The 24555-nt window shown below is 37.2% G+C and overlaps 1 protein-coding gene across 5 annotated transcripts in view; it reads left to right on the plus strand.

Moving 5' to 3' along the window:
- The first annotated feature begins 9036 nt into the window (after positions 1-9036).
- The window catches only part of Commd10 (COMM domain containing 10), a 172867-nt gene continuing 157348 nt past the window's right edge, over positions 9037-24555 (plus strand). For 2 of the 5 annotated variants that reach the window (XM_063230960.1, XM_063230959.1), the window contains exons 1-4: positions 9037-9158; positions 10640-10730; positions 14122-14232; positions 15606-15761. In XM_063230960.1, coding sequence (XP_063087030.1) covers positions 9118-9158; positions 10640-10730; positions 14122-14232; positions 15606-15761 — 399 coding nt within the window. In that variant the 5' untranslated portion in view covers positions 9037-9117. The remainder of the gene's footprint in view (positions 9159-10639; positions 10731-14121; positions 14233-15605; positions 15762-24555) is intronic. The other 3 variants (XR_010041153.1, XM_013156237.3, XM_003473187.5) reach the window with 2 other exon arrangements.

Genomic DNA, 24555 nt, shown 5'->3' on the forward strand with positions numbered 1-24555 from the left:
CCCAAGAGGAATTTCATAGACTAAAAGTCAAAGGATGGAAAACAATTCTCCATCAGGAACTTGGAAAAAGGCAAAAGTTTCGCCTATTTGCAGATGGTGTAAACTTTAAGCCAAAACTGATCAAAAGAAACAGAGGCCATTACATACTTGTTATGGGAAATCTCCAAAAAGAAGTGATAACAGTCATAAATATTTACACACCAAACACCAGTGCATATAACTACATAAAACAAATATTAGTAGACATGAAAAACCAAATAAGCACTAGCACAACTGTAGTGGAGGACCTTAACACTACACTCTCACAAATAGATAGATCAATTGGACAAAAAATCAATAAGGAAATATCATAATTAAACCAAGCCTGTGAACACATGGACTTGGTAGATGTCTACAGAGAGTTCCACCCCAGAACATCAGAATACATATTTTCCCAGCTACGCATGGATGTTCTCCAAAATAGACCACATACTAGCCCACAAAAAATATTTAAGTAAATGCAGAAAAATTGAAAGCATCCCTTGTACTCTCTGACCATAGCAGAATGAAACTGGGAATCAATGACAAAAGAAATCACAAAACTATACAAACACATGGAAATTAAACAAGATACTCCTGAACAACTAATAGCTTGCAGAAGAAACAAACACAAAATTACAAAGTGTATGAGATTAAACAACAATGCCATTATAAATATCAAAACTTATGGTACCAAATGAAATCAGTCCTAAGAGGGACATTTATAGCAATAAAGTCTCACATCAGGAAAACAGAGTGAGCTCAAATGAATAACCTTATGTCAAGCCTCAAACTTCTAGAAAAAGAAGAACAAATCAAACTCAGAGCTCATACAAGACAGGAAAGTATAAAGATAAGAAGAGAATTTAATGCAACTGAGACTAAGAAAACAATATAAAGAATCAATGAACAGAAAAGTTGGTTCTTTGAAAGAATTAATAAAATTGACAATCCATTAGCCTTTTGGGGCACAGTTATAATGTAGAAACACATTCATGAGATGGTACACTTATAGATATTTCATGATCAATTAGAGGTCTCTGCCAAGTTGCTGTTCTGCCGTTTCTGCTGAATTCAATTGACCCTGACAGTGTCTACAGTCCAGCTGCAGATGGGCACTAAGTCAGAGTAATTGTCTATACCTTAATGCTCCCTAGGCTGATTTGTGTCCATTTAATAAAGGCCCTCTCTCCTGAACACTTCTATGTTATGGTAACTTAACATATGTTAACTTAACTATGTTATGGTAAGTTATAGAACTGTGCTCATTTTGTAAGAGTCCCCTCCCCTGGTTCCTGGAGTGTTTCTATAGTTTCAAGACTAGCCTGTCTGTCAACATATAATTCAATGTATGTGACCAATCATGTAATGTTTGGTCACTTGCTTTGTATCTCCCACTTCTAATTCTTTATAGACTAAGCCCTTTCTTGATTCATGGCAGTTGCTTTGTAGGTATTATCCTTGCAACAGTCCACTGGCATGAAATCTAACAGTCCACTGTTGTAAAGATTAAATGCTTCCTTCTTATCTCCTCTGTGCAAAAGTCTTCCTTTTGGTTTGGTTCAATTTGGCTTGGCTTGGGAAATGTCCCACAATAAGCCAACCTCATCAAAAAAAGGAAAGAAAAAAACAGAAATTCAAGCAATTAGGAATGAAAGGGGGAAATCAAAACAGATCCTTCAGAAACCCAGAATATCATCAGAACCTACTAGGAGAACCTATATTCTAATAAAATGGAAGGCATAGACAAAATGGACAGATTCTTAGACACAATCCAATTGCCAAAACTAAATTAAGAAGATATAAAAATTCTAAATAACCTGATATCAGGTGTCAGACTAGAAGTGTCATGGGGGTGGAATCACAACAAGATTGCTTCAGATGCTGAGCATGGAACTCCAGGACTTAATGTTTGCCCTGTTGGATTTTGGACTTGCTTTTGTCCCAATCACTTATACCCTCCTGTTTGTAACTTTTGGAGTGGTAATGTTTATCTTGTGCCTTTGCATGTTGGAAGTGTTTAGCTCTGTTTTCACTCATACAGAGGTATACAGCTGCGTTTGCCTTCCATCTTGGAGGAGACTTGGGACTTGGACTTTTCAGCAATGCTGAAACTGTTAGGACTGTGACAACTCTTGGAGATGGGGGTGCAGGGGTGGAACTTCATAGTTTATGTCAGTGGCCCCCCATCAAAGATGTGGCTGAATCTAGCATTTGTGATTGGTTTGTTGTTTAATGCTCAGATTGGTGGTGTTAGTGTTACATTCACCTAGGGATGGAGCCAGTTTACAGTGTAACAGCGAGAAGAAGGTGTGTCTCTCTCTTTTGCTATTTACCCTTGCTATTTTTGGCCAGCCTTGAACCCCTGCCCCTCAGCTATGCCACCCTGCCTTGAAGCAAACTGATCAGGGATTGAAACCTCCAACCTGTAAGAAATAAACCTTTCCTTCCTACATTTTCACGACGAATAGCCCTTCCCCTTTGTCAACAATTCCATTTAAAATTGTGTCTACTTTATTTCTTGGAGTGTCTAATTTACATAATAGGAAATGGTGAATTTCCAAGTCCTTACCCCTTTTTCTGTGTTAATTGTGTTGTCTTATGAGGTCGCCTTTAGCTCCTGATCCTATGGTTTAATTATCTTATTACGTTCTATCTGGAGTACTTAGAAGGAAGTTCATCTGGTTTCTGCACTGCTGCATACGTTAATACTGTATTTTTCTCTAGGATAACTGTGCAGTTGCCGTGCCGTTTCTTCCCATTTCACTTGGGCTCAGTGTGAACAGCTCTGCCTGGAGTGCTGCCAAACTCATCTCAGTTCTTTTGCTTACTAATGTGAAAGCTGCTTGTGGTTCCATTTAGAATGCCAGCTTACTGCCTCAATGTTGTGTTCTATCTACTTTTCAGCAAATGTTTATGAGGAGTCTGGGGCTTATGGTAGCATTTGTTACTGGATTTAGCTTTCACTTTTTTGGTTTGGGGATTTTCGTAACAGTCCTGTCTGGGATTCACTCCACTTCGCAGGGGTATGTCCAATCTATGAGGGGCACCCCAGACTTCAGATCGGTCCTGTAATTGGGAAGCCTCATTGTCTCTGTTTCCTCCCAAATCAGCCCTGGTTGCTCACTTCCTTATTTCATTCTTTCATTTCTGCTTAGCACAGTGAAAGGATTAGGGTTCCTGTGGGTTTTAGGCAGTTTTAACGATGAGGTGGAGAGGTTGAGGAAAGGCTATTTTCACTGTGCTTTCAATGTAATTGCTTTTACTGGTTCTCTGCCTCAGAGAATCTTTTCTTCTTATTTTCTCTATCTTCAAAGTTTGTAGATTGCTACTTATGGGGGGATAATTCAGTGTAATTTGGCTTTTTGCCTTACTCCTCTGTTTTTTCCCCTTTCAGAGCTATTAAAAGTAAGATCCTTGGTACCCCCTCTCCCTCTCCCAGGTCTTGTGTTAGCTTCGCTGTTTGCCTCCAATTCTGCTCCTCTTGAAGTCACGGTATATATAAAGAGAAATTTTCATGGTTTGAGAACACCTTCTTTTCCTAGCACTGTTTCAGCAGGTTGGGGAGCACCTTTAGGATCCAGACTAGCCAAGCAGAAACTGTTTCTCTTTCAAATGTATATTGTTATGCTTTTTTCCTTGTTCATTTACTGCTAATTTATTTTTTCTGGAGTTTGTGTGCTATTTTTATTTCTTTTGTTATCTGTTGGGGAAGAGGCAGCAGCCTGTAGTCTTGCTTCACTCTCACATGTCTGTATGGGAAGCACCATCTAATTCTTTTCAAATGGTGTTCACAGGGTGAAAATTACTGAAGAAACGATTTGGTCCTTCACACATACTATGTGTGATTCTAAGTCCTATATATGGCACAGACCTCTGGGAGATAGAATGCAGGATGCCAGGTGCAAATGAAAATGGAGGGGTGATAATTTGAAATTATTTTCCACTTTAAGCTTGAGAAAAGAATAGGAAGAGATTTGTCATGTATCACGAAGTGTATATTTTCTTCATTTTAATAAAACTTTCCCTCCCACCCCTCATCCTCCCTTCCCTGTGGCAAAGAGTGAACAAATAAACAAAAACACTACTGTTGTTTTTTAATGGGCAAATGTGGCCTGCAATCTTGATCCTATTCTTTTTTATCCTAAGCTTTGTGCTTCTTTTCCACGTCACAGCCTCCTATGCAAATACACAGAAAACAGGGTATATTCAAGCATTTTTTATTCCTCATGTATCTCACATTAAGTGGGAACATTTATATTACCAGCTTGCAAACAAAAATGTGTAATTTTAAAACTTCTTTCCCCTGGGAATCTGTGGAAGGAATTATTACGCATTTACCACTTAGAAGGGTGTTCTCACACTTCATTGATGCCTTCACACCTATGAGGCAGATGCGGACTACAGAACTAAAAACAGGGCCCAAAACTGTGCCTGAAGCATCTGTGTGTGTGGGAGAGGGTTGGAGTTTGGGTGGGGAAGGGGAAAACTGGGTCAATACCTCCTGCAAGCGAAAATGACAAAGCAGAAAAATATGAAGTTTGTATTTCATAGTCATCAAGGGGTATGGCCCAGGGCACAGGCAGTTATGGACTTCTGCTCCATGTTACTCTTTGGCCAATGCATCTGATGGCCAGGATGGGTTGTAGGACTAGAGATTCCCCTCACCCCAGCCCTGGGGACTGGACACAAGGCCTCTGCCCTTGTTTTAATTATTTCCCAGGCTGGGCTTGAACTTGGGATCTTTCTGCCTCACACTCCCAGAGTGCTAGCATTACAGGCATGCTCCACGATGTCACCTTCCATAATGTTCCTTAACCGGAAAATGAGCCAACCTACTGTCAGGATGGTCTGGGGTACAAAATGAAATAAAATGCCTGCACCCCAATTTGACAATATGTAATGATACCTCAGTTGTCAAACAGCTCCAAGCTTGAACCATGCTATTTGAACAGCAAAGTTTGAAACAAATTTGCCTGGTGTTTGTAAGTTTGCACAATATTGGAACCAAACACCTGACTTGAAAAAACCTGTACTGCCTGACAGTGAGCCACGTGCTCCATCATGCCACAGACACAAAGGGGTTGTTACAGTTCAATGAGCCCAAAATAGTCCACATTCTTGCCTACCCTGAGCCAAGTGTACCCACTGTAGAAAGTAGCTATATTTATTGAAAACCATTGGATGGTTGGAACAGGCAAAAGGCCAAAAACAAGGAAAAGGAGGAAGAAGAGGTACACAAATGCTTGGTGATTCAGGTTTCCAGTATTTAAAGTTTTGGACACCTCTGACTCCAGCGCCTCCCACTGTCTCTCATTGGTGTCTGTGACCTACTGACTTGGGCACCGAGACTCCTAAGGTTAAACATGGATAATCATTAGGGTAGTGTTGTGTTCATAGCTCAGTAAGGGGAAGGGAGTGGCTTCCTCAAGTCCCCTGACTTTCTGACTGTACTAAGGTGATGCTTCAGTCTGAGAGCTGCTCACACCAGACAACATATTGTGCTTGTATTAATGCATTAAAATAATCATCATAGTGCTTTATTTTTGGTGTGATTTATTTGGGTTAAATATTGAAACCATAGCTCCAAATAAAGTTATTGACACCAGCAGTAAAGCTAAAAAGAAAATTGAGAACTATGAAAAAGAAAGAAATCACTATAAATTTTGTTAGAGTCCTGGAAAATGGAACTTCTAAGTATAATTTTTGGGCCTCAGAACCAATTGTTTGGATTCCATTTCTTACGGGAAAAATCTGTCCAGTTCTTGAACTTTTTGGTGTTTCCATGAATTTGGAAGGAGTTCAATAACTGAGTTGTCATTGAATGAGGAAAGGTTGCTTGAAAGGTCACTTCACTGGTTTCCTAGGGCTCAGATACTGTGCTGGTGGGGAAGTGTCTTACAAAGACAAATGCTTGCTTTCGGGGCTTGGATCTGGGTGTGGCATGTTAGCATGTCTGCAGTTCATCTAGGGTTTGAAGGGACATATGGGATGGAAAAGGCACAGAAATTTCTCTGCTACAGTGGATGTCAAAAATACACTTCTTGCCTAGTGGGGAAAGGGTGAGTTCACAGTAAGGCTGTAGGCAGATACTTCAGATGGGTATCAGATACTCAAAAGGGCATTGAGAAAGATCCCATTAAAAGGCAGGAGCTCCACAATAGCTGCTACCCATGGGAGGCAAATTAGAGGTTTCTCTAAGTAGGGATTGAGCCATGAGTTCCTACTGTTCTCCTGTACTCAGGTCCTATTCTACAAGACCCACAGAGTCTGGATTATTTAGTGGAACTGCTTAGAGGCATTAGGGTATATGGCAGACCCCAAAGTACAGGCATGGGATGAGCTTAGAACAGATTTACACCAAAAAAGAGAACGTTTTTGAAGTGCTTACAGGCAAATTTCTTTCCTTTGCATCCACATTCCTAATCTGTTCTAAGAAATGGCTCTACATAGAGTCTATTTCTACATGGAGGAAATAATGACTCTACATAGTCTTTCTGGAAATATCCTACTGAGAAATAAGGTAGGTTTTGAAGCTGTAGCCAGTTAGCTAACATGCCACCTTGTACTTGCTTTTCTTCTAGCCATCCTTACTTTCCTTTTCCTTTCATCTTTATTTGCCTGCACTTACACCTAAATGAGTCACTAGCATATAATTCAGGTTGTTTTTTTAGAGAGCCCATGTTGGCATAAATGTAAAAAAATGGTCAACTTCATAAAAGTTTGCAATTAAGGTAGGAATATGGGAAAAACTTCGAGGTGTTCTGCATGGCTTAGTATCCACAATAGATTAGGGGCAGCAGATCTGGGCTCTGGATCCAGCACAAAGAGAGGGCTGATGATGTTTGGAGGGTAAAGAGTGGTTATAGATTTCTTCCACTAGAAGTCATAGTTCCTGTTCTATGGCAGTTGGCAACAAGTAGATAACTAAAAGATCTCTTCATGAACATGTATAGTTATATTCTAGAGAATGCAGAAATATGTTGGATAAGTAATATGTTACTCAATTGGGTAACATTTATTCACAATATCAAGCTTGTATAGCAGTAGATGACGATAGGAAGTAATCAACCCATCGCTGCAAATGGAATTAGAGAATTAACAATTCTTGTGAAAACTTGTCTAGTCTGTGCTTGGTTTTCTAAGAAAGGTATGGGTTTCTTGTGGGTATCATTACTTAATTCTTCCTATAGTCTAGGGGAGCAGACATTAAACTCATCCTTATATTCAGATCAGGAATGGGAAGATGAATGAATTCAAGTACTTTGTCTGCGGTTACATAGATTAGAATTTAAACCACCTTGAGGCTGTTTTGTTCAAAATCCCAGGTGTTTGTCAAGGCAAACAAGGACAAGATGAGGTTCATTACAGATCTTAAACAGTGTCGTTGGCTAGTGACTTTACTTCAGGCAATGAATCAAGACAAAAGGGAAATGATTAAAAGACTGAGGGAAGGGGAACCACTTTAAAGTTGTGCCAGGTAGGGCAATTTGTGTTTGGATCAGAGACCTATAATTTATGTGGAATCACATACATCTTTTTCAGATATGCATAAATTGGAGGAGTGTGTGGAGTGTTGTGTAACTCAATGTATTTATGTGTTCAACACACTGTATAATTGATTCAATTATCCATGTGGGCATTAGTCACTTTTAATTTGCAATCTGGCTTCTTTCAGTTAAAATGTTTTTTGGGTTGCTCCAGGAATGCCAACTAATTTAAATAATAATTTAAGTAAAACATAATTAGGAAGGAAAATTAAATTCAATCTTTGGCCAACTCTTGAAGATTGTGCTTCTGAAATGTAACTCTGGTCTATCTATTGTCTTTTCATTTTCCAGGGCCTGTTTAGTATCACAGAATTTTATTGCTTTCCATAAATTACTGCGATAGTAATGTATGTAGCTTTTCTGCTTACTGCTTTCCAATCCAATTGTTATTACTGTCTGGAGAATGACGACAAAAAAGAGCACCTATCACAAAATTTCTTTATTTGAAAACATTTAATGCGTAAGAAACAATAAAAATAAAACCCCAAACCTCCAAACACAAGACCCCAGCATTTATTTAATGACTACCCATTTCTTTCTAGATTAGGTGCACATGCCAAAACCTGCTGTCATTTAAGCGTCTTGTAGCCTTAGTTCCCAATTGTTCAAACTCTATGCAAGCTAACCTTCTACTCCCCAGCCTTTGTTTCCTTGCCTAGAATACCTCCTCCTCTCCCTGGCCTTCTGTCCAAGGTTTCCTAGTCCTACTGCTTGCAACCCCCTCTTGCATCCTTTCAATGCCTCCAGGTTTTCTTCAAGGCCCACTCAGGTATTTGTGGTCATGTGTCCTCACTCCTGTGACGCTCCTGTGAGATAATAGGGGTCTCTGTGGTGATTCATCCTCTCTATCTTGCTCAACAACTAAGCAAGCCCCTGAGGGCCAGAGTTACCAGCCAAGTGCAGTGCTTCGCTCATAGTGGGCGCTCAGGGACGCCCTCACTGGAGCTACCTTCCTGGTAAAGAACTTACTGGCATTCCTCACTGCGAGACTCCTCGCTGGAGGAGCTCACTGGAGGGGCCCTCAATGGAAGAGATCTCACTGGAGCAGACAGCACGGAGCCGCACACCCCGACCCGCGCCGCCGTTGGAGCTCTGTAGGTGCTTCGGGAGAGGTGCAGCCGCCGAGGAGCTGAGGGAACTGCGTCCAGCTTCCCGAGGGCAGCTGCCCCGGCGCTGGTTGCAGCCCGTCCCACCGAAAGAGCAAACTGAACTGCTGTGCATTCTCTACACTTGGGGGTACATACATGTGACAGCCGTGTTATGTCTACACATACATACACTAAAGACTGACAGACGCAGACACCTAGTCAGGTATGCAGGTATGTAAATAAATATAAACGCCCAGTCTTGACTCTGACTCGGCCCCGGGGCTCCAAGGATCCACCTTCCGGGCCGTTGGGCTAAGTTGCGCTGGCTTCCCGGGGCCTCCCGCCGCAGCGCAAGCGCAGGACCGCGGCGCGGTATGGCCCTCCCGGCTTTCCGTCCGCAGGACGTCATTGGTTGCGCCCCGCGCAGCTGACAGGCTGTGGCTGGCGAGGGCGTTTTGAGGATGGCGGCGTCCGCGGTGCTGATCTTGCCCAACAGCCCCAGGTAACCTGGCCGATCACTTGCTGTGGCTGAGCCACTGTGGCACGCACAGGGCCTATGCAACGATGGTCTTGCTGCCTGTAGCCTTTGCGCTGCCCAGATCTGGGCTGGGTCGGGGTGGGCTTGGGCGGGGTCGCTGGCGGCCCGGGGTCGGAGCGGAGCGCGGGACCCTGTGGCGCCTGTGTCTCCTCCCAGCGCGCTGACCCTCTGTGAGTCGCTGGGGGCCCGGCAGTCTTTGGCCCGGGGAGGCGTGGCTTCTGTCACTTCGTAGCGCGGTGTCTGAAGTTCTCGGTTCTGAGTTCTGCGCACTTCCATTGAGCGGTGTCCTGTCTCTGCTTCGGTCTTTCCAGACCCTGTGCTACTGAGAAAGGCTTCCTCGGAGGGTGCAGGAGGGTGTTTAGTACGCGTTAGACAGTATCGGACAGGCCTCTGGCCAGTTCTCTGTTGGCAAGTGTCTAGCCATACTTTGGCTATATTACTTTGGTTTCCATTTTATTTATGTTTTAGTTAATTTCTCTGGAGCAAGGTAGGGTCACCTGTCCTTGGTGGTGAAATGAGGCCTCCTTTTTGTTTTGAAATGAGACCTCTCTACCTGGAGTATTTTTCCAGGTCGATCTCGAACTTGTGGGCTCGAGATCCTTACTCATCAACCTCCCCAGTAACTGGGAAATGAGACACCTGCCACGACATCCACCGTAAAGTCGCCTTTTAAAATAAAATTACTTAAATAAAAATGACTCAATTTAACGAGTATAATGAAGCAATTAGTGCAGGTGGTGGGTGGATGCAAGGATACCGAAGTATATAGACAGATAACTGAAGTTGGAGAAAAACATTGTGCCTGAATTGGGTAGAAATTGATATTTTAAAGTTTTTCTTTTATCCTTGATTCCTTTATCCTCATAGCCAGGCCTTTTCTCCCAAACAGGTGTAGTGGGGGAACGTGGTTTCCATCAGTAAATCTTATCCAGTAGGGTGCAGAATTGTTCCTATCACAATTTTTGAAGTTGATTATTACAGGTGAAACAGATTTAAAACCATTGTGTGTGTAGCAACTTAACATGATTTTGTTTGCAGTGTTTTCCTGCTATTATTTGCATGCAAGAGACATGCAGTGTCTCTTGTTTTTAGTGTAGTTGCCCAGGTTGCCACTTCCCTTTTCTCACTCTTTTCAGTTTCCTCTTGGATTAAGTGGTTACATGAGGACTTACTGTTAAATTATTGCCATACCTCGACAAACTATATGTTTCTCCTAAAAAGTTTCCTTGTCCCAAAACAAGAGGAAATTTACTGAGTGGATCTCTTCAACCGAATGATTTTGGAAAGACATGTTTTTGGAAATGTTCAGATAGCCTGATTCTTTGATGGTCGCTGTCATATTTTACTCAGACTAACCATGTAGCAATCAAAATTATTGAATTTGTAGACAACTAGGGCAAGTCCATTTTAAAACGTTTTAAAATTTGTTTTACAAATTTATTTAGCATGAAAAAAGCAGTGTTGCTGATAAACGCGCTAGATACAGGAAGATTTCCAAGGTTGCTTACCCGAATTCTTCAAAAACTTCACCTGAAGGTTTGTATTTTTGTATTTTTATAGCTTATTAAACTTCTTTCTGATTCTACTGAGATTCTGTTGTTATTTGAAGAGTGTTTTTGTATGTATGTGAAATACAATGTTCTCAGGAACACTGGTTCTGAGGAAGATTTGATAATATTCCGTGGTCATCCATTTGGGAAATTCAGTATTCAATAAAATTATGGAAATTTGCGGAGTATTTTATATATTAGTGTTGTGATAAATATTTAATAGTGTATACAGTGTATAACATTTTAAAAATGTATTTGACCTGGAACTGTTACTATGGTATATATTTTGGGGCTAATATATTCTGGAATATGCTTTGGAAAAATTCTGATTTCATTTTTCCTCTTAAAAATATTTCTGTAGTACCTGCTGTCTTATTTACTTTTGTCTCTCTTCTACTTTTATTTAGAGGGTGTGATTATTTTAGACACACATTTATTTGTTCATTCTACTTGGTCATCAGTCTTAATTTCTTTTTCAGCTCGTAAGGATTTAATTCAATCAAATACATGTTTAAGGAGCAGCCATTAACGTATCTGCCTGCTGTCAGGCATCAGCATTCAGTGAAAAGGAGACTTAGTCTTCTGTTTCTTGGCTGGAAAGCAGCCACCGGGCCTTGCTCTACTTCCTCTCAAATCTCAGTTTTCATAGTCTAGTTCAGGTCCTTTCCCTTGTCTAAGAGCACTTGCTTTCAAGCCTATATCTGTGCCTGTAGCCTCCTTTCTATTGCTTTTTCATAGTACAATTCCACTACTCTTTCTAAATGTTATTCTCTTAAAAAAAGATGGATCATGATTTTATATGTTCAGAGTGATTATCCACTGTTGCGGGGTTGAAAGTTCCAACTCCTTGACACCTTCTACTGTATTTAGTCCATGTGAACATGGTCGCAGCCTTCCTTTTCCCACTTTGCAAGTGTTCCAGTCACACTGAGCAGTACTTTTCTCTTTACTGTACCGTGAACTTTTTCAGCTATGTGTCTGTGGTATCATTCTTTGGTATCATTCTAACTGTTCTTCCTCCCTTCTTCTGAGAAAACTTTCAATGATTTTGTGGGCTCACTCAGCATTTTTTTTTCCTATTCTTCTAAGTCTCTGGCTCATTCTTACCTTTCAGACTTTGTCATAAGTATTTGTTTCATGACTAGAAAATAACTAAATGCATAAATCTTTTTGGTCTACCTGCTTATGCCCTTAAATATCTTTACTTTTATTTTTTTGTGCTGGGAATTGAACTCACCACCTCATGCTTGCCAGGAAGGCACTTATGTCGTTGAGCTAAGTCCCCGTGTGCCCTTAAAACCCTGAGGGGCAGGTCTTACTAATCTTTATACTCATATCCAGTGCATTCTTTCTTACACCGTTGGCATTCAATATAAATTCCTGAAATTCTTTTCTTTGCCATAGGAAACAAAATGGATACAGGTCCTCTCAGCACTTGCCTATAATGTATTTGTATTTAGATGGAGAAACAGGAAGAACAGGATAAGAGCCATGTTCTACTGCATTTACTATTCATAAACAGTTATACCATTTTCTATGTGATTGGCACTGTTTTAATGGCTTTGTATTATTAACTCATCTAATCTTTAGAGCAATGTGGAGAAGTGGGTATTGTTGTCATCCTTATCTTAATCTCTAAGCAAACAGAGAGAATCCAGTTAAGAAATATGCCCAAAGTCACCCAGGTAGCTGACAGTTTTGTCTGGCTCCAGAGTCTATCCCTTTAACTTATTTCACTAAACACAGGAAAGAGAAGGAAATCAACCCAAAAGTGAATGGTGCAGGCAGTAAATATAGTTCTTTTTATTTTGTGAGATGGAGGCTTTCTTCTTACACATATAAAATAATATGGGACAAGAAACTTATGTGTATCTTTGTTCTTAGTATTGGGAAGGATGGAGCATTTGCAGGAAAAATGGTGATGTTTGGTTTGCCTTTGATCCTTTGGTCACCTTTGAAGTTGACAATAAGTGAATAGCTGTCTTTGAGTGAACTGAGTAACAGGGACACTCCACAGAGGCACTGAACGCTGTGTCATCAGAGCTAGAGGGAAGTAGATGAGAACGTGAGATCTGAAGTAGCTGAGGATAGAAACATGAATGTAAATATTTGTCTGCCAAGAAAACATCAGGAAAGGTGTAAAAATTTTTTCTTGTATGGTTTCAATTGATGGTCTTCCAGAAGGGCTCCACTTGTGATAAGGATTCTTAAAGTTTGTGGCAAATGTTAGGGTCTTCCACCTTATTTTTATGTATTTTAGATATGGAAACTTGGCTTTTACCTTGAGGTAAGTAGAGCCCTTAGAACAGTGGAACCAGAGGCAGGTAGATGGTGAAGAGGTTTAGGGATTTTGTTGCCACTCTAAATGTGGTCAGCTTGGTAATTTTCTTTTACTAAATTTTACCTGGTTATAGGTAGAAAATGTCTGTTTTGTCCAGACTGGTTCCTTGGAATCCCTACTAGATAGCAACCTAAAAAACAAAAGAAACCTGAGGCAGCTTAGGTATAGAATATGGGCATGTCTGACACAGCTCTGGAAGCCCTGGCTATCTCCCTGGCTCATCCTTGCACATACAAATGGGTTTTTATTTTGTGAATTTTTTTTTTTTTGGTGGGGGCAGTGTCATAATGTGTAAAGGCTGGCATTTGTGTACTAGAATTTTAAGTATCTTTAATGTCTTATCAGAGTGCTGGCTGTCCATATTCAGGAACACTGAAAGATGTTGGATGTCCTTCTATTGTTGATAACTTAGAAATAAATATTTGTGGCCTCTGAGCTTTCAAGTTGGTGCTGTAACTCATGTGATTAAGAAGCAAAACAAAAGAAAACAAAAATACTTCAGTATTTCACTTTGAAGAAGAGATTTTAAGCCATTATGGAAATGGCTTAAAATGATGTAACTATGATCCGTATCTAGTTCTAACAAGTCAGCCGTGAAACAGTAAGCTGAGAAACAAAGATGGTACTACACTGGGATGAATGAGCACCTTTAAGATATGATGCTGAGCATGAGATGAAATGAAATAGAAGAACTATGAAAAATCAAACACAAAAATGTCAAAGCACGGAAGTCTGAGGCTTTTTAAACTGAAATGAAAATCATCTTGTTCTCAGCATTTCTTTGAGAGACTTTAGCACAGAATGCCAGTGCTTATAATTATGAACTGAGTCATCACAAGAAGTTAGTATACCCAACTTATTATTTTTAGAAGTGTCTAGAAGTACGAATCATACTTTTAAAAATTTATAAGCCCATCAGTTTCCTTTCACCACAAATTCACTTTGAGTTCTCATCACATGTATGAATAAATGAATCTTCTTTTTATTTTAAGGCCAGCAGTGTATCATATGCTAATAGATTGTTATTTGTTCATAGGCTGAGAGCAGTTTCAATGAAGATGAAGAGGAAAAACTTCAAGCTGCATTTTCACTAGAGAAGCAAGAGCTTCACCTAGTTCTTGAAACAATATCATTTATTTTAGAACAGGTACTTTTATTGTGTCAAATTTCCTATGGTTTGTTTACTGCGTATTTGTATTGCTGTGTTATCTATGAAATTCCAATTTTTTAAAAAATGTATGCAAGATGAAAGCTGTGAATAAATTTTAATCAAGAATTTTTTGAGTTTTATTCTATAAAAAATGTTGAGTTGTATTAATAAAGATTTGACAGTAAATTGAAACTATTGATTTGAGACAGCTATGAAAGATTTGAATTCATTGTTACTTGGCATAATAATTTGGAAAAATGAAGGCATTAAAAAAGTTTAACAGATGATTTGGGGTATATTTGACTAGAATGATAAATACTTTTAGAAAAGTATGTGGTAATATTGTTTCCTATTAGCTTCTCTTCTACTTCATTCTTCTGGATCCTCCCTTGAGTTCATGGTTTTAATACATGTTCAGTCATCTTTCTTTTTGCTTCAGCCCTGACCCTTGCATGTGTATTCTTCCCTTATTTGGATTTCTTTTATCCTTGGCTCATCACAGTAGAGCATATTGTCAGTCTTTCATTATTGCATGTGTGAGTTATGTTACCTTCACAGGATTTTGAATATATTTGGGGCCAGCGTCACATTTTATGTACATTGTATTTAAGCCTAGCACATTGTTAGGCTTAAAATAGTGATGAATAAATTTCTGTTGGTTGACTAGAATAGTTGTCAGATAAAAGATTAGGTAGTACTGTGGCTTTGTGCGTATTCCAGTAAATGGATACTCCTGGAAGATAAGCTGCCAAGCCTTTACAACCGTCTATAGACTGTAGATCCTAAAGATGATTGTACATCTTACTCTTAGTGAGCCTTCAGTAAAAGTGAGGGATAATTTAATAAGACAGCATAGCATACTGCTTATGAGACAATTGTTGCAGAATATTATAAGAAACAGAATAGATACTGCTGTGAAACATTTGTGACAATTTTTAAAAAATTATTCATTACCTAGGAAGCTGGTAGATGAGGATAGTTTTGAGAACTGCTTCTTTGAAAAAAAAATTGTTGAGAAAGAAAACCATGTAAGTGTCAAATAATTAGTGAAATAAATGAAATGAAATTTTTAATTAGGGTACCGCTTGGATAGTCAGAGCAAAGAAGAAGGTGTTTTGGTGATTTAGTGAATTTAGGATTTTTTTAAATCACAGGCAAAAATGAAATGATTTAGGCCTTTTAATCCTGAATTATTTAGCCTTGCTTGTGTATTTTATTATTTGTAATATACACAACCAAAAATGTCTGATTATGATACGAATGGGAAGTATTCTTTTGGTTTAAAAAACTTAAAAGTAATTTTACAATGATTGAAGTCAAGGTCTCTGTATAAACATAAAGAGTAAATGTAACTTTTTTCTGTTTAATAGGCAGTGTATCACAATGTGAAGCCAGCAGCTTTGCAGCAGCAATTAGAGAATATTCATCTTGAGCAAGACAAAGCAGAAGCGTTTGTCAATGTTTGGTCTTCAATGGGTCAAGAGACAGTTGAAAAATTCAGGCAGAGGGTTCTGGCTCCCCACAAGGTATAGGATATTCTAATCCAAATATATTTTTCAGTAATCTGCAGCAAAATTGTTGTATCTGGAGAGTTTGTTTTTGTTTCTTGTCTTTTTTATTTTGGAGACAGGGTCTTGCTGTGGGCTGTCATTATACTCATTATGTCATCCAGGCTGGCCTGGAACTTGTGGCAGTCCTCCTGCCTTAGCCTCTCGAGTGCTGGGACTATAGGCGTGTGCCACTAACCTGGCATATGTGAGAGGTTTAAAAGTGATATTATTTTGTTGAGAGGTGGAGTCAAATAAAATGTATACATAATATTCGTGTAAAATTTTCTCTGCATATAGCATTATTGCTGCCATGGTATGATTTAATTTTATCTGACAGTTTAAAATATGCCTTCATAATTTAAGAATGGGAATGTCTTTAAACAGTTACTATTCCTTTATCTGGGTCTCTGTGTGTAAGACTTACTTTAACTTTTACTATATCATATATTTATTTGTTTTTGTGTATTTACATTAGTGCTTAGCAGACACTCAGCAAATAGTAAATATTTGTTAACTTCAGTAGTAAATAAAATGAATAGTGGAAAAAATAGAAAATAATCATGGTATCACAAAGCTCCTTTACCATAGCAACCTTCAGTTCACTTCTTAATAGAGCTTGAGATGTTCATACAATTTTTGTCATTTTTCTATTAATATGTGGTATTACATTAACTGTCAGATGTTTAGTCAACTTTATATTCCTGAGAGAAATCTGATGTCATTGTTTATAATCCTTTTTATATCTTGCTGGATATGATTTGCTGATATTTGATTGAGAGTTTTTCCATCTGTGTTTTTGAAGGATATTGATCTGTAGTCCTCTTACGATATCTTTGGCTTTCATATTAGGGCAATACTGGCCTCAGAAAATGAATTGAGAAGTCTTTCCCTCTCTATTTTCTGAAGAATTTGTGAAGGATCAGTATTTTGCATTTCATCAACAATATACAAGAGTTTCAGTAATTCCAAATTATTGTCAGTACAGAAGTTAATATTGTCAGTGGTTTTTATTAAAGTCATTTCATTAGGTTTGAGATGATGTCATGTTAATTTGCATTTCCCTAACATAGCAACACTCTTTATGTGCCTACTTGTCATATGTGTATCTTCTGTGGTGGCCTGCCTGTTAGACTTTTTGCCTAAATATATTCCCACATTGTGACAAAGAAGTCTCTTTATATTAATATAAAGAACACTTACAGATATAATTCATAGCCTATAGAAATACATGGGTATTTGTTCTTGTTACAATCTATAGAAGGTATTTATTTTTTCTTGAATTGGTGAGTTCTTTGGGAATTCTACATATGAAGCTTTTGTCAGAAGTGTGACTTGACAATATTTTTGTCTACTTACACTCCAATTCTTTTAATAGTGTTTTTCACAGGGCAAACCGTTTTAATTCTGATAAGGTTTAATGTATTGATTTTTTTCTTGACCCTAATTTTGGTTTTGTATATAGCCTCATCCAGTATTATAAAGATTTTTCTTTTTTGTTTCCCTTTAAGTGTTCCATATATTTATATTTTACTTTTAGATTTAGGTCTAAGCTCCATCTTGAGTGGTGTTGTTTAAAGGTAAGGTCACAAGTCATCTCAGACATGGTTGCCCTTTGTTTCATGATTAATCATGGATAACATTTTCCTTTTGTAAGTGAATTTCCTTGTCCCCTTGTCACAGATTTTTAACATGTTTGTGTGAGTCTTTCTGGATTCTCTTTGATTCCACTGATCATTTTTGCACCTTATGACAGCATTCTAACTGTTGAGGGCTTCAGGTGCCCGTGGACTACAGGTTGGATATGCCTGATGTAGACTGCAGCAGTGAAATTTACTGTGTCGGGCATTATGCAGAGTGATTGATATGGATTTGTGTCTATGTATGTGTGTTTTATATCTTTTAAGAGTAAGGAAATAAAACTTTACAGAGTAACTTCACCATGGTATTGCAGTAGATCCACATGAAGTGTAACACAGTTTTTGTCATAAAGTCCTGTAACATGGGTGTGTCCAAGCCACATTTATTCTTTAGACAATTTCTATTGATGAACTATTAATTTTATGAGTTTTATTATATTAAACAATGAGTGCTTAACAGGAAAAAAATCACAAATGTATTGCATTTTTAATATTTATTGTGTATAAAAAAGTATCAGAATTTCAACATTGACTGATTTTTGGTATTCAAAGTCTAAAAAAGACTAACGAAAATAAATTCCTATTGAATTACAATGAAAATACCAGTAGCACTTTACAAAAAAAAGTCTTTACTTAAGTTATCACATCTAAGACAACCTTTACACATGGCAATAGCACATTGCCTACACACATATCACTTACTCGGACAGCACATGTGTTTTGCTTTCCTTTTTGAAGAACATACTTAACGTCTTGCTAGTCTTGCTGTTTAGCCAGGAGGTTCTTATTGTATTATGTAATATGTAGTGAACAGGAGCATAAAAATCAGTACAGAAAGATTTCGTTCTTAATATGTATGTGCGTTTAGCATAAACATCATCATTTCCACATCAGCTGTGTACTTGCTTGCAAAACCTAAGAGAGAACATCAGACACAAGTTCTTCTGTGAACTACAGTGTAATCACAAACAAAAGTCTACTACAGAAATAATCTCTGTTTCAGCTGTCATACCCATAGCAGTCTTCACATATGATACCTCCATGTTCCATATACACAAATCGCTTACACTGACAGCATACATGCTTAGCTTTCCTTTCTGTGGGCAGGCCATTCTTGTCAGCTTTCTTCCTTCTTTGTCAGGTATTTCCTACTATGTTGTATAGCATACATTTAGTAAGAAACTAAGATATCAGTAAAATAAAATACCAATTGTGTAATGAGTACGTAGAACGGACATTAACATTCTCTTATCAGCTGTGTACTTGCTTACAAAACCCAAGAGTTAATATCAGAAATAAAAACTCCTATGAACTACAAAATAAACACAAACAAAAGTCTACCACAAATATAGTCTTCACTTTAACTGTCGGGGCTGGGGTTTTAGCTCAGCAGCATAAACGCCTGCCTTGCAAGCAGGCAGTCCTGAGTTTGATCCCCGGTACCGATAAAAAGGAAAAAGACAAAAAACAAAACAAAGCAAAACAAAACACAGCACACCACTTTAACTGTCACACTCAAGGCAGTCTTCATACATGACAACTTCATGTTCCACACACACATATCACTTACACTGAGGCCACATGTGCCTAGCTTTCCTTTCCTATATGGCAGGCCATTCTTTTCACTACTGTTCTTGTTTTGTCCAGAGCGTCCTACTGTATTGTACAATGTGTATTCAGTAGGGAAATAAGATAGTAAAATAAATAGCAAATGTGTAATGAGTACTTAGAATAAATGCCAGCCTTTTCACATCAACTATTCACTTGCTTACAAAGCATAAGAGGTAGCTTAAAAAAAAATCTGTGTCAACTACAATGAAAATAACTATAGAACTCTACAACAAAATAATCATTGCTTCAACTGTCACATCCAAGGCAGTCTTCACACTTGACAACTTTATGTTCCATACTTAAGCATTGCTTACACTATAGCACATGTGTTTTCTTTTCCTGTTGTTGTAGTACATCTTTGGGTTGCTGTTCCTGTTTGCTATTCACTTGTGAGCTTGCCAGTGTGATCCGTAATTTTTTTGTGTAGTTCCCAGGGCAGAAACATTTGATTTTTCCTCTGCTGTAAGTGATCTCTTATGACTTCCAGTCTCAGTGCTCTAAGAAAATTTTGCATTTGTTATTTTCTTTGTAAAGTGTCAAACTATTTATGCCACACATGTTTAGGATTAAGTAAAACACCGTCCTTAGCCTTGCTTTGTGTTTTGAGTGACATCATAGTTGCTACAGAAATCAACAACAACTACTCTGCCTTTGGTCTTGTAGAAAGTTTCTATCTTAGTTTTCCATTTTGTCAAGGTTTCCCTATTAATATTTCTGTTGTGGTGCAATGTTGATATCAGCAGTACCAGTTTGGTTTTCCTTGCCAAGTATGAGGCCATTGTAAATCTTTCTGAAATCCAAAGATTGTACTATACAATTCTGCTTTGAAATTGCAACATTTCATTTGGAATTTCTGCTTTCTTCCTGTGTACAGTTTTTTTTTTTTTTTTTTTGTGGTACCAAGGATCAAACTCATGACCTTACACTTGCCAGGCAGGTGCTTTTGCCACTGAGCTAAATCCATGGCCCTGTGTACAGTTCTTGTGCTGGTCAACTTGTGTTCTGTTAGCAAGTGTAATATCAATTGGAAACTATTAATCCAGTTGTTAAATAGAGCTGGGAGCAAAAAGTCTGTTCAAAACATCACAACAATTTATTACTATATGAGTAAGGACTTGATTGGCTGAATTTCAGGATAAATTCTAAACTGAAAGCATAATATGTCTTTGGATTTACAAGGGCATACATTTTTATGCCATATTTTGACCCATCGCTTTTCCATAGTCTTTGTCTATGGAAGTAGTCCTGTGATTACTGTGAAAAATTCCTGCCTAAGTACAGCAGCTGTGAATGCTTTCAGTTCAGCCAGTGGGGTGTATGGTTTTGAATATGGCTCTTGGTGTATACAGAGCATTTTACTTGTGTCTAAGCATTTGTGTATTTTACATCATCTTGTAGCATTTCGTCTGTTATAATTTCTAGTATTGAATGGCAGTAATACTTGATAAAGTAATAAGTTAAGTGTTAGGTCTTTCCTGTAATTCCAGCATTCTGAGAGTCCTAGGTAGGAGGATTACAAGTTTGAGTCCAATCTGAGCACCTTGTCAACAAAATGCTGTTTCAAAAAAAAAAAGAAAAAAAAGGCTGGAGATGTAGGTTAGTGGTACAGCATTCCTGAGTTTGATACTCCCAGGTCTGCCAAAAAATTTTAAAGATGTTTTATTAATGCAGTTTTTAAAAACAAACTTTTAAAAAAGATATTTAAAAGCTATCCAATTGGCAAATATCAAGTAAATTATGCTGTACTATTAACTTTTATTCTTATGCTGTATACTGGATTCCTAGGACTAACCAAGTAACTAAAAGTTTGTGCCTCTAGACAGATTTCCCCGTTTCTTCCACACCTCAGCCTTTGGCAACAGGTATTCTGTTTTCTGCATTCATGATTTGATTTTCTTTTCTGAAATCCACATGAGACCATAAAGTACTTGTCTTTCTATATATGGTTTATTTCACATAACATAATGTCCTCCAACTTCGTGTTATGGTAGATAGCAGTATATTTTTTATTATGGCCAAGTATTATTCTATTGTGTGTGCATACTATATTTTCTTTATCTGTCCATCTTTTGACAACACTTAAGTGTTTGATCGCTTGATCATTGTGAGTAATGCTGTAGTCAACATGGTTGTACGGAATCTGTTCAACATACTGATTCATTTCCTTTGGATGTGTATATTCAGCAAGGGATTTCCAGGTCAAATAGTAGTTCTGGTTTTTATTTCTGAGGAACCTCTGTACTGTTTGCAATCACCAACAATGTACGGGTTCCTTTTTGTACACTCTGTTGCCAGCACTTGTTGCTCATGTTTTTGATATAGTAATAGCCATCCTGATATATATGGTTAGTATTTCACTATGGCTTTGATTTGCATGTTCCTGAAGATGAGTATTATTGGACACCTTATTATCTACCCATTGGCCTTTTGTTTGTTTGTTTGGTTTTTTGTGTTTTGAAACAGGATCTCACTATGTAGTTTAGACTGGTCGCGAACTCACTGTATAGTCCAGGCTGGCCTCAAATTTATGGTGATCCTCCTGTCTTAGACTCCTGAATGCTGGGGTTACAGTTGTACACCATCATGCCCAGCCCACTGGCCATTTTTATGTCTTTTTTGGAAAATGCCTTTTCAGGTACTTCATATATCTCCATCTATCTATCTGACTATCTATCTATCTATCTATCTATCTATCTATCTATCTATTTATCTTTCCCAGAATTGTGTGGATTCTTTATATATTTTGGCTATTAACACCTTGTCAGAGATATATCCTACAAATATCTTCTCACATTATATCTTTTGCTTTTTCATTTTTTGATTGTTTTTTCTGCTGTATAGAAGCTTTTAGTCCAATATAGTCCCACTTATTTTTGCTTTTGTTGCCCATGCTTTTAATTCTAATGCAAAAATCATTGTTAAGATCAGTGTTAGGGAGCTTTTATCTTATGCTTTCTTCTGGGAATTTTACAGTTTCATGTCTTACATTTAAGTCTAATCCATTTTGAGTTAATTTTTGTATGTAGTGTTAAGGGCCCTGTTTTATCCTTTGCAAGTGGTCTGTTTTCCCAATATCATTTGTTGTGTAGACTTTTTCCCTTGTATATTTTTTACATTCTTCTCAAAGGCTAGTTTAAAGATGTCTCTTTGTCTTTTATTATTTAGATCTAAAAATGGCATGTAAAAATGATAAAATTTTTCCAGAATATGATTGAAAAGATCTTAAAATTTTGTCTTCTCTTGCTTTTTTGTTTTTTTTTAAATGCCTTATCTAAATTTCTTGGGAGACTTGAGACTAAAATATTACCACCACTTACTAGGATCTTTATTTTTCCTTCCTTTGTCAGTGTTGACTGCCAAGCAGTATTCTTTAAAGGGATTTCTACTTGATTTTTCTTATAATGCTTGTATACTATTGATTAGATTATGAATCCCTTTTCAGATAGAAATTGAATATTTGGCCTTATTTCTGAGATTCTTTTTAGAGTTCTGCATATATTTCCATTGTAGACATGTGTTTTCATTTGTATGCTAAATTTAAAACCTGACTTGTCAAATACTTTTTACAGCAATGTTTTTTTTTTACTGAAACCTTTTCTTTTGCAACAGTCTTGAGCTTTTCTTTACATAGTTCTTCCTAAAGTATCTTTACAAATAAGATTATGAGAAATATACAGAAGGCATTTGAACCATTTCTAGAGTAGCTTGCTTTTTAAAGGATATATACGGTGAGTCCTTTTCTTGAAAGGCATTTATAAGATTTCTGAAGGAATTTTTAAAATATAAATTTTACTGTCACATCTGTTTTGAATTTTTAAAATGAATTCAATATTAATATTTTCTCTTAGTAAAAGTGTTCTTAACTTTATCAAATGCATGGCAGATTTATTCATAATATAAACTCATTTCTTTACATAAAGTAAATTTCATTATCTTTTTGTAGATTCTTGAGAAATCTACATTTAAAAATAGATGACCAGATTTCCTAAGATAATAATGTTTTCTATATCATTAAAAAATTCCCTATAAGCCACTCTAAGATTTACCTTATTGTTAATTATAATTCCTAGTCTTTATTTTGTTAATCATTAAATGAATTATAAGAAATTAGAAAGTAACATTTAAAAATTTATGTTCTTTCTATTATGTTTAATAGTTTCATTTCTTTTGGACTAAGGATAAATAATGGCTTTATTATAAAGAGCAGAAAGCGTATTTCATGAATCTAAATTTTGAAATATATTGTATAACTGTAATACAAATTGGAGTTTCTTTGAATTTTAATTGCATGTCATCATTATATTCCTTTGTAGGAAGGATATTTTGTTGCATTATATCCACATATCACTCAAATCTATTTTCTTTAGTTGTTGGCATATTTTCAAGTGAAAGGCATGAGCTTTCTATGTGCTTGTATTAAGTGAATATAGAGGCTTCTGAAGTTTAGATGCTATGATTTTTTTTTTTAACTAGGGATTCAACTTACAGCCTGTACATTCTAGACAAGCACTCTACCACTGAGCTACATCCCCAACCCAATGCTGTGAATTTTTTAAGTTCTGAGAATATATTTATCTGTAGAAAAATGCAGAAATTCTGAAGTCTTCAGTTCGATGGGTTTCAGAAACGATATGCAGCCATTGAGTCATTATCTGTAACAAAACATAGAATATTTTCATTATCCAGAAAGCGCTCAGTTTCAGTTATTTCCCTTCACTCTCATCCTCACTTTTTCATATTTTACAGAAATGTGAGCTTTTGTTACTGGAATTATTATAAATCAGCTTATAAAGTACGTATCTGACTAATGTCAGTTAAATTAGTTTTTGAGTTATTTGTATTATGTGTTAGAATTTATTTCTTGCTGAGTAGTATTTCATTACAGTTTGTTTATCCATAGTCCTATTTATAGATATTTGAATTGTTTGTGGTTCCTTGCAATTATGAATAATACTGGTCTGAACATTAGTGTACATGTCTTTTTATGGACATATTTTAATTCCCTTGAATAAATATCTGGGAATGGAATTACTGACTCCTTATGTCCAAAAGTCTGAGGCTCTTTTTAGAGTTTTAGCTGCACCATGGAAAAGTCATAATCATATAACCCCCTCACCTGGTATGGCCTCTCCTTTTAAGAGTCAGATTTCTTTTATTTTTTTTACATCAAGTCCCTGTAACTTTTGCTTGCTTTTAGTCATTCTCCAGTACTTTCAAAATTAAAATACTTTGTGTGACAGTTATATTTTTTATTTTAAGAAAGTTGGTGTGATATAAGCTTCTTTTAACCACTACTGTTGCTAGATTAAGAACACCAAAGTTGATTCTATGAAACTATAAATCTTGTTCTGTTCTCTTTTCTCCTGCAAATCCACTAATGGCTTTCCATGTTGTTTATGATGGAAACAAAATCTTAAAATTGACTGTATGAGTTGTGACCCCTTTTAGTCCACACTCTTTCTCGTTGGCCTCCTGCTGGCTCACTGTGAACCACTTCAATCTCTTCACCTCAGAATTTCTTC

This window comes from Cavia porcellus, unplaced genomic scaffold (genome assembly GCF_034190915.1).
Source record: "Cavia porcellus strain 051 isolate PalLab524CR breed Dunkin Hartley unplaced genomic scaffold, mCavPor4.1 scaffold_19, whole genome shotgun sequence".
Taxonomy (NCBI): Eukaryota; Metazoa; Chordata; class Mammalia; order Rodentia; family Caviidae; genus Cavia; species Cavia porcellus.